We start from the raw sequence: 11647 nt of genomic DNA, 5'->3' as shown, positions 1-11647 counted from the left end.
ACTATGTTCATAGCAACCTTACTTATAATAGCCAGAAACTGGAAAGAACCNNGATGTCCCTCAACAGAGGAATAGATACAGAAAATGTGGTACATTTACACAATGGAGTACTACTCAGCTATTAAAAACAATGGATTTATAAAATTCTTAGACAAATGGATGAATCTGAAAGATATCATCCTGAGTAAGGTAACCCAATCACAAAAGAACCCACATGATATGCACTTAGTGATAAGTGGATATTAGCTCAGAAGGTAGGAATACCCAAGATACAATTTGCAAAACACCTGAAACTAAAGAAGGAAGGCCAAAGTGTGGATACTTCAGTCCTTCTTAGAAGGGGGAACAAAATACCCATGGAAGGAGTTACAGAGAAAGTGTGAAGCAGAGACTGAAGGAATGATCACCCAGAGACTGCCCTACCTGGGGATCCATCCCATAAACAACCACCAAAACCAGACACTATTATGGATGCCAACAAGAGCTTGCTGACAGGAGCCTGATAAAACTATCTGCTGAGAGGCTCTGCCAGTGCCTGACAAGTACAGAGGTGGATGCTAACAGCCATCCATTGGATGGAGCACATGGTCCCCAATGAAGATGCTAGAGAAAGTACCCAAGGAACTGAAGGGGTTTGCAGTCTCATAGGAACAACAATATGAACTAACCAGTACCCCCAGAGTTCCCTGGTACTAAATCACCATCCAAAGAAAATACATGGTTGGACTCATGGCTCTAGCTGAATATGTAGCAGAGGATGGCCTCGTCAGTCAACAATGGGAAGAGAGGCCCTCGGTCCTATGAAGGTTATATGCCCCAGTATAGGGGACTGCCTGGACCAGGAAGCAGGAGAGGGTGTGTTGGTGAGCAGGGGGAGGGAGGAAGGGAAAGGGGGTTTGCAGAGGGGAAACTAGGAAAGGGAATAACATTTGAAATGTAAATAAATAAAATATCTAATAAAAAAGAAAAATATAAATAAATATATGTATAATAAAAATGATAAATATAGTTGAAAAATAAAATAGAAAAAAAATACGCTTCAAAAAATTTAAGTTACAGGAGGTGCCCAATGTGGTTTAGGCATAATGGGTGACTGTGCTTTTACTGTAGGGACAATGGCATATTAAGAGGTTTTAACAATGTTGCTTAAGGAGATTGGCAACATGGCAGCTACTACAGCTGGGTGGTACCTGCCTTTCTTTCAGAAGGATTTTTTTTTTTTTTTTTTTTGGTTTTGCCTCATAGTTTTCACGTGTACTAATTTGAAAGAGTTTAATCGGAAACCTAACAATTCTCTTCTGTTAGAGAAGATTGCAGTGTTGGCTATGCACATAAGAGTTTGCAGATATACATATATATCCAACATTATATTAATAAGGGAAAAACCCAAAGCAGTTCTACTAATATCAGGACCAAAATCAATGTCTACTTTTTCCATTTCTATTCAGTACAATACTAGAAGGCTTGGCTAGAACATTGTAGAGAAGAGAAACTAATAAGGGGAATAGCAATGGGAAAGGAGGAAGTCAAAGTTTTCTGGTTGTTTGTTTGGTTGGTTTTGGGTTCATTGAAACTTATTCTTTTGTATAGTTCTTGCTGTCCTAAAACTCCCTCTGTAGACTCGGCTGGCCTTGAACTTATATAGATCCACCTGCCTCTGCCTCCCNAGTGCTGGGATTAAAGGCATACCCTCTCACTGCTTGGCAAGTCAAAGAATTCTTATTTGCAAAATCTGTGGTTCTGTATATGAGAGACCCTAAAGACTCCACTAGGGAACTCTCAAAAACTGATGAACACTTTCAGCAGTAAGGAAGGATTCAGAATTACCATCACAACCTGTAGCATTTCTATTACAAATAATAAACATGCTGAGGAAGAAACCTGAGAAGCAATTCCACTCACTATTGCCTCAAAACAAACCAAAACCAAAGATCCGAGAATACACCCAACCAGTGCAGAACTAATCAAAATCCCAACTAGTCTTCACAGAACTAGGAAAAAAAAAGTTAAAATTCACGTGGAAACCCAAAGTTCTCAGAGAAACAAGGCAATCTTCGTCCAAGACGTAAGACTGGAAGTGTCACCACACTTGATTTCAAGTTATATTACGGAGCCATAGTGACAAGAGGTACATGGTACCGGGACAAAACCAGACAAGTAGAGTAATAAGCAGAGAACAGAAGAGCTAGGCATAAACCCATGTAGCTACAGTCAGCTGTTTTTTTCATCTGGATGACAATGCTCACTGGCAAAAAGCCTGTGTAGGGGGAGGTATTGATTCCCTAATTGGTTCTCGATTGTGTCAATTTAAGGCAGTGGCGGCTAATTACTGGGTGAAGGAAAAAAAGGTGGGATTTCCAGGTTCCAGGAGGAAGAGGAGGGTACTAGATGCAGAGTTTCTTTTTTTCAGCCAGGCTTCAGAGCACAAAGGCCATCAAAGGCCTGCGGGCAATTAGAACCAATGGCACTCTGCCACCAGCGGAATTCTGATATAGGATAACCTATGCGTTTAGGGCAATAGATTCCATGCCCAAAAGTTGTGTTATCTGGTTGGTCCTAAAGTGTTAGAATTGTCTGGTGTTTTCCATTCCCAGAGTTAAAGTGGGCTGGAAGAGAAAGAGCACAACCGGGGCAGAATTTAGGGACTTTGGATCGGGAGAATCAGGCGAAGGACCGAGCTCCTGGGAAAAGGTAACCAAGTGTAGTGCAGGCTGGCAGAGGAGCGATCTCAGAGCTCCGGCTTGGCAAAGCCATCAGGGATGAGGAGGTAACCAGGCAGAGTACCGCCCCAGGCAAAGAGGCAGCATTAATTTTTAAAATTACACGCAACAAGACTGCTTTGACACATCTATATTTTTAAGGTTGGATATGCACACGTAGACGGGTGAAAATAGCTCTCACTCTGCACAAGCATGAACCTTCAGTAGCTCAAAGACCATCATGTGTACACTCAAAACTCTGAAGCTACTAGCACAGAAAGCAGAGAACAGGTAAGGACTAACTAAGAATTTAAGTCCCTTCAACTAAAAATCGGTCTGAACAGTCTTTGAATGTGCATTTTCTTGATGGGTGAGAGTTTTTTTTTTTTTTATTGAAGATAAAATGTTATTTTATACAATATATTGTGATCATGGTTTTCAGTCATTGGTCTCCTCCTAGGCCCTCTCCACCTCCCCACTCTCGCTCACTCTCTGCACATTCCCCAGCTTTAAGTCCCTGTATAGTTGCCATCTACTGCAGGAGGAAGCTTCTCTGGTGATGGCTGATCAAGATGCTGACCCATGACTGTAGTGGGATGTTGTTGGGAGTCCTTTTAACAGGAGGGTTTTGTTTTTTCTTTTTGTTTTTGTTTGTTTGTTTTTTTAACCAAATAATGTTTGGTTTCCCCCTAGGTCTAGTCTATGGTTCTTGGCTACCCGAGCTGTGTCAGACATGGGTCCCACCTGGTGGAGTAGGACTTAAATCTAAGCAGAAAGTGGTTGTTTACTCCTACAATGTTTGTGCCACTATTGTTCCTGTGTGTCATACAGGAAAGGTAACGATTTCTTATCAGAGTCTTTGGACTTGGTACATCCAACAAGCTGACTTGGTAGTTACCTTTCTCCTCTGGTAGCATGCATAGTTTCTTCCAGGATCATGAACACTAGTCAACAGTGGTAAGGGCTCTAGTTAGGCACCTGCTGACTTTCTCGCTGTTAAAGGAGATATATAAATGTTGTGTTTGGCAATAGAACCTTACCATTGTTTAGTGCAGGGCTATCAATAGCTAGCTAAATATCTCAGATAGATTTTAAGTAGTTTTTGGCCACATGTAGTTCTTCCTGTGAAAGCTTTAGTTCACTTTTTTTAGTTCATTTTCTGGTTCTTTTCTTATTGTTATTTATAATATTCCTATATAACATTGTGTGTGTGTGTGTGTGTGTGCTTTAGCATTAATGTGTCATATGTACCCGTACCTGTGAGTGTATGTACATGTAGGTGTGCATGCCTGTGTTCACCTGTATACGTGTGTGTGTGTGTGCATTTGGTGACACCAACAGTTGATGCTTGGCATCTTGTTGATCACTCATCCACCTGCTCTGTGTTTTTGAAATAAGCACTCTCAGTGGACTCATCAGCTGGAGCTCATCAGTTCAGTTGTACTGGCTGGACAGTGAGCTTAGGGGATTCACCTGCCTCCAAATCTAGTCCTAGTTGTTGAATTACAGGTATATGCCTCCATGCCTGCCTCCTTATGTGGATGCCAGGGATCAGAGTCCATACCTTATGTTTGTATAGCAAGCACTTACCCAAGTCCCATGTATTATTTATATTAGTCTTCTGTCTTAATTAGGATGGCTATTGCTGAAATGAAACACCATGGCCAAAAACAAGTTGGTGGGGGGGGGGGAGGATTTATACAGCTAACACTACCATATAATAATCTCTCACTGGGAGAATTCAGGGAAGGAAATCGGGACAGCAGTGCTGGAACCTGGTCGCAAGAGCTGATCAAAGGCAGGGAGTGACATGTTTCCCGTGGCTGCTCAGCCTGCTGTCTTCTAAAAACCAGACCCACCAGACGAGGTATGGCACCATGAGCTGGGTCCTCTTCCATTGATCACCAATAGAGAAAGTGCCTTACCACTGGATCTCATGGAGCGGGTTTTCAGCCAAAGCTCCTTCATCTCTGATGATTTGAACTTGTGTCAAGTTGAAACACAAAAGCATCTGGTACAACTGATCACTTGTCAACTTGGCACACAAACACAAACATTATTAGTTCCACAGCTTTTCCTTTCATATTTATCCCCAAGATCTCAGATGTAGGGAAGGCCAGGGAGAGAGGGCTTGTAGTGTCAACAGAAGTCTGCTGGGGGTTGGGGTAGGTGTATCTCTAGGCCATGCCAGATACCTGGGATAGGGTAGGCTCCAGGGAATCTATGAGAATGACTATATCTATATCAACATTTATATCATGTATATCTATGTCTATATATACATATATAATATATATGTGTGTTTATATATAAAAAATATATTTATATCTATGTCTATATACACACACATCTATCTATCTATCTATCTATCTATCTATCTATCTATCTAAAATGATATAATGCAGTTTCCAATGCCACTACAATGAACAACTATTTGATTGAGAGGTAGGAAAGATAAATGAAGTGATGAGTGAGAGATGGAGGGCCTTAACTGAGGTCATTGGTGATCTTCAGATCTCTGCTACTGCTGAAGGCCATGTCTGCTTCTGCGGTCCTGCTGCAGCTGGGGTGTATGTTTATGTCCATGGACCATGTTACTACTGAAGGCTATGTAGATGTCAGTGGTCTGTGCTACAGCCTGAGGCTATGCTAATGACAGAGGACTTGGCTGAGGTTAGGGTCCTATTAATGTAAGCGGCCTGTGCTGATGCCAGGGAAAATGGTGATGTCCAGGTTCGTTCTGCTGTTGAGGATCATGTCTGGGTCCATGGTCCTATCGCAGCCAAGGTCTCTGTTGATGTCTTTGGCCTGTGCTGTGTCTAGGGTTGTGATGATGTCTGTGGCCCGTGCAGCCCAGGGCTGGCTCTTTCGTGCCATGGAAGGCCATACCGAAGTCAGTAGCATGTTGGTGGTCTGTGCTGTCACCAAAAACCACGTGTAAGTCCATGATCCTTGCTCCCACTGATTATAACTAGCAAGAAAGCTACATTGCATGTTATTGATAACTGCAGACTCAGTTGAGAAAAAGAAACAGAGGGCGTCTGTGAAAACCACTTGACCCATGCCCCCCACCCACCCCAAGTAACAGCCTAGACAGAAATCCATAGAAGGGCGCTGCCTATATCTGATCTTACTTACCCTTGGGGGTTGGAGGTAAAGTGGCACAGAAGTGAGCAAGCTCCCCTGAATGCTGTTGTAAGCTCCTTTAATACCCTCCACCCATGTCCAATTGGACCCAAGAAAGTATCTCTTCTAAACTATAGTTCCCTTTTGGCTGACATTGTCTGAGCCAGCAATTCTTGGTCTCTTGGGAATTTCTCAATTAGGTCCTCCTGAAGGCGATGCCTTTGTGGCTATGTAGCCATCTCATTTATGCAGAGGTGGCCGCACTGTTCCTCCTACAGAAGGGGAATCTTAAAAATTGTCATAAGGATGCTGAAGTGTAGCTCTCTGTAATTAATGGCTTCTGGGTCAGGGGAAGGACTCAATTATTTTTAAAGGACTGGGAGTTTGACAACATTCCATTGGATATATGGGTCACACAAATTTAGCTTTTTTTCTTTCTTTTTATTTTTGGTGTGTGGGGGTGGGGGGCAGACAGAATTAAGGTGGAATTGGGGGACAGACCTCAGAGGACTGGGAAGTTTGAGTGCTCAGGGTTCATGAAGTGAAATAACCAAACAATTAATAAAAATATTATTGGATAAAAAGTGTGGTGTTTCCTCCCGTTTAAAATACTTGTCCATATGTGAACTTTGATAATATTTTTACATTGGTCTATAGGCAGATACTTGGGTACATTTTCATTCATTTCTCTCTAATAATAGTATCCTGAATGATGCGATGATCAACTCAATTCACTTCATTAGTGATGCCACGAATAGAATATATGTCTTTCGATTACAAAGCTATGCAAATTTTCTGCTTGGTTAGTACTTGGGTAGGAGCCTTCATCCATAAGATCAATGTGTCCCTAAATACTTTTTTAGGCTCCATCAATTACTACTACGCTGTCAAAGGAAATGAAATTAATTTGGTGGGGATATTCAAGCCATAATAAGGATATAAATGTTAACCTGTGTTCAGGTAGATGTGTAAATACAGCCAATTGTTCTCCAGGTAGTACACCAGAATGTTGCTCTGTTTCCTGTATTAGAAAAACACAGGAAAGAGATGATCACCTAACACAATTAGGGATGATCAAGGTCAGAATTGAGTTTTAGTCCATCTTGGAGCAGCTGTCCGTCACTCTTCGGCTGCACTGTTTATGTGTGATCTTCCAGACTCTCATTCAGAGACTAGATGACTATATGTCAGGCTTACAGACCTTACAGGAGATCTGTAAGGATTAATCTCTACAATCTAGACGGGCTCAGTCTACTCTACCTTCTTCCAAATTCAAGTTCAAAATCACTGAAGAATCCTAACACAGACACTGTACTTACTTGAAACAAGCCTCCTTCATGTCTCATTCTCATAAGCAATGTGGTTCACGAAGCTATACAACTTAGAAAACTCACTTGTTAATGCAGAAGGCCCCATGAAGCCCTCAGATTCATCAAACTACTTGGGGATGATGATACAGGATGGTTATGATAATCGCCATGACAACTAACAATGCCTTGCTCTTGAGTTTGGTGCTGTGTCAGAGCGAGAGACCTGGTTTCCCCTCTCAGCAGAGATCCTCACCCTGACTGTACCTAACACCCATCCTTAAACCCCCACGGAACACCAAGGAGCCTCTGCTGAGCAAAGACAGGCTGAGCTTTCTCAATGCTTAACGTATCTATTGATGCAGTTCTTACTGGCATAGTGATCTGCTTCTTTATGATGTGATTTTCCAAAGTTGAGGATTATTGGTATTATTTCCATAGGAAACATGACAGTTAATCCTTACTTTATTCTAATGGCTCTAAAAGTATTAGTCTACTGAATCCTATTTTTTATATATATACATATGTGTATGTATGTGGCATGAGCATATGTATCTTTGTGTGTGAACACATGCAATTGGGCGGAAGTACATATGCATGCAAGAACATGTTCATGAGAACACAACCACTAGTAGAACCCTCAGACACTCTGTCTACCTCCTTGAAGACAAGGCCTCTTGTTGTTCTGGAGTTCACAAGATAGGATAGACTGGCTGAGGAATGGACCCAGGCGTCTGCCTAACTCTAGCTGACTACAAATAGGATTCTGAGCATCCTTGAACCACCACACCTGGCCTTTTAGCATGGATTCTTGAGAATTCAGTTTCTCAAAATGGTGAGGCTGGCACTTTAGTGACAGAGCAGGCTCCATAGCCCTGCATCTGATACTACAAACAACGGTGTAAAAATGTTGAATTGCTAGCAATAGGATTTCCTGTTTAGATACCTTAAAACATTCTACTTGAGTTAAGGCAAAAAAACCCAAGGTAGCAAAATGAACAAGTGGAGATTTTTAAAAAATTCTCATGATTGTGACTCCTCCGTGTTCTCTGGTGTGCTAAGGGATGTGACATGTCACTCAGCATCCAGGCATGAAAAAAATGTGCTCCCAGGAGACACCCCCCCACACACACACACACTGCCAACTACAAGGTGTCTCTGTAGCCTCTGGACTGGAGGTCACTATAAGGAGACTGAGGATATTCAGCCCTGAGTTTGGGAGTTAGTTCCCTGATTGTGTGATGCTAATATCTGAAGAAGGATTTGGCAATGGGATGCTGGAGCCTTTGTGATTCAGAAAAGATTCAGGGACCCAGGACTCAGCCCTCAGGAGGTAGGTTGTTTGACAGTTGTTCTGTGTCTCTGGGGATGAGAGTGTTATACTAGGGAAACTAGTAGAAGCACTGTCTAATCTATGAGCCATTACCAACACCACCTTTACAGCCACTCGGTAGACAATGGAGTGGGGTCAGCCAGAAGTTGCAAAGTGAGTTTGCAATTATCTATTGCTGGAGACCTTTTTTTTTTTTCCCCAATTTTTTAATAGGTATTTTTATTTCCTCTGAGAGTGGGATGAGATGACAGACATACACAAGCTGCGTGAATACACAGCTTGGGCTCAGCCCAGAGCTTTTCTTTCTTTGTTCCAACCACCCCTGGGCCTAGGCCTGGATCATGTAGCCTCCTTACAATTAACCTTCGAAACTGACTGATTCAATCTGGCTTTTCTCAGCTTCTCTCTGAATTGCTCTGCTTGACCTCTTACTAACTTCAGCAATATGTGTCAATATTCTGACTCCTCATTCTCTGGCTTTTTCTGTCTTTACCTGTGTCTAGGTTGTTCTGTCTTCCACTCTCTGTGTAAAACTTTCTGGGTTTAAAAACTGCCGCACATTTCTCTCACTGTACTGCTAGAAAGCAGCCTCTCATGCCTATGCTGGTCTCTGAGTTGGACATATCTTATCTTTGACTTATTTGTCAATTCTTTCTCTGATCTGTTGCTTTGTCTGCCCACATTTAGACATCACTTTCAGCCATGGTTCCTCTTCCTACAACCAAATCTTGACCTTCGTTTCTAGGAATTAAATGTATGTATTAAAGGCTTGACTATTCTGGCCAGATCATACTGTAATCCAGGGCATGTTTGCATTCGGGCATGATCCATGATCATATTTTTGGCTGAGATCCCTTGCCAGAGCAGACATATTCCTGGATTAATTTTTTTTTTTACAAGACCTCATAGTGGTACAGGTTTTGATGAATAAGTGGCTGTCCAATGTGATAAACTCAACACTGTCCATGGATACACACATGATATAGGTCACATCCTGTATTCAAGAGCCAACTAAAGCTTCTGATGCCACCCAAGTGTGGAAGATCACTGACCAGAATTCCTCTTAAACAGCTCCCCCAGGTTTCCAATTTCCCTGGGACTCCCCTGTGGGAGAGTTCTACGAGGGAGGTCCACCAGTGAGCAAACAGGACTCAAAGAATCCCGTTCTGCTTATGCCAAGCAGAACATAAAATGTGTATGTGGGGGTTGTTTAGAACAGAGAGAGGCAAACCCAAAAATATGGATGCAAGATCCCTGAGGGGGGCCTTAAGTTCACTGTAAGATAGCACCAGGCACTAAAATTGCTGAAAGTTAAAAACAATAGTTATATACCATGACCTATACTTTTATTGAATGCTGAGGGGTTTTTTTCATGCTGAAATATGAAATAACTCTAGAACCTTGTGTCAGCTAATTTAAAAACATGCAATGCTACACATGCCAAGATGATACTTGGTAATGCATGAAGGCTTATAAAGTATTACTTTTCACATTTCAACCTGTTGCTCTTCTGACTCATTACTTGCCACATTGCTCTCTTCTACCTCCTCAGAAGTGGAAACAATGGGTTCCTCAGTCTTTGATGGTGCTCTTATATACATATTCAAAAGCAAAGGTAACAGAAAGAATAAGGAAACAATGGAAAGAATTGAAATAATCGATACCAGGTCCATATGTGGCTGGGATTCTACTTCCCCAGGTGGAGGACCACTGTCAACACTCCCTCCAAAGCCACTTTCCAGGCAATGTGGTGGGTCCCACCCACGGTTGCAGTGGCAGTGGTGTAAATTGTTGCACACACCTTTCATAGTACATGTCTTAGGTGAACACTGTTCTAGCCAAATTGACTTACTGACACACTTCTTATTAATACACACATGCTCTGGACCACAGTCTGTGCCATCTTTCACAATACCAATGTCAGGGATTGTCATCCCAAAATGGTAATCAGTCCCCCAACAGGTGACACCATTGAGGTGAGTCCAGTGTATAGTGGAATGCTCCCTCAAAAATGGAATGCCTGTTACATTCTCACACTGAACTCTGCCACAGAGGATGTCTGAGTCATGACATCTTAAGTATGCACCTCTGATCATACCACAGTTGCCAAAACGGTCACCTTGGGTGTTGAGTTCTCTGTAGCAACTGTGATCTGCACTCCTGGCTTCTTTGCCGAAGATTTGCTTACACTGTTCATCTCGGTTATTACATCTCTTCTCATAGCAGTAGCCACCATCTCTACAGGGACTCCCATCAAGCAAATAAACGTCATTAGGACACTTATGTGAATGTCCGTTGCACCATTCTGGAAGGTCACATTCATTGACCTTTTCTCTGCAAACTGTGCCTGCTGGCATGATCTGACAATATAAGCAGCAAAGCCCAAAAGCACAGGCAGCGCCATCATTAAGGGTACACCTGGAGTTACAACATGGATCTCTTTCACACATATTCCTGTCTCCACAATCACACTGCTCTCCATCGTCAACCACTCCATTCCCACAGAACTGGAGTTGTAGGTTGCCTACTGACTTCTTTTCCTTGCGCAAACAATTGGTAGTAGCATACGTTATCCAGAAGGCAGAATAACTACAGTTACTGAACTCGGGGTTGTCACTGTATGTTGAAGACATTAAGCAATAATTTCTTCCACATGTACATGAGCTGCTATCATGCTTCATACCCAAATTATGACCCATCTCATGTGCTATAATATGTCCAAAAAAAATAACATTAGGTCCTAACAGACGATCAACTCCACAATTATGAGATGGCACACAGACAGTTCCAATATAGGCTAATCCAAGGTAAATACCAAAATAATGATTCACAAAAAGATGTGCAATGTCATTCGGAACACGACTATTAAGGCTGAGAGTCTTCCAAACACAAAATTCTTCTAGAAGAATTTCCATTCTATCCACTGGCACAAGATTTCCTTCATTCCACATCTCAAGTCCAATTAAAACTACCTCAACATCCAGTGCAAAATAAATCTCATTTATTAAACTGATAATGAGGAATACTTCCTCTAACACACGTGATGTATTATTGTTATGATAACGAATTCGCTCACGGTCCACAACCAATGCCAGGTCAAGAAAATGCCGGTGGGTCCACCATCCCTCATAGTGGCTTTGCATCAGAGTGGGGTTCTCATTCTTCTGAAGTTTCATTTGCCG

General features: G+C 42.1%; 1 protein-coding gene across 1 annotated transcript; it reads right to left on the bottom strand.

The window, feature by feature from the left end:
• Positions 1-9952: 9952 nt before the first annotated feature.
• LOC110336250 (disintegrin and metalloproteinase domain-containing protein 25-like) lies at positions 9953-11641 on the bottom strand (the record flags this gene model as incomplete). The annotated part of the gene is made up of 1 exon (XM_021218698.1): positions 9953-11641. A coding segment is annotated over one exon (1689 nt), but the record flags the coding sequence as incomplete, so codon positions are not given.
• Between the last annotated feature and the right edge of the window lie 6 nt (positions 11642-11647).

This window comes from Mus pahari, chromosome 19 (genome assembly GCF_900095145.1).
Source record: "Mus pahari chromosome 19, PAHARI_EIJ_v1.1, whole genome shotgun sequence".
Lineage (NCBI taxonomy): Eukaryota > Metazoa > Chordata > Mammalia > Rodentia > Muridae > Mus > Mus pahari.
This window is presented reverse-complemented; position numbering and strand designations above follow the sequence as displayed.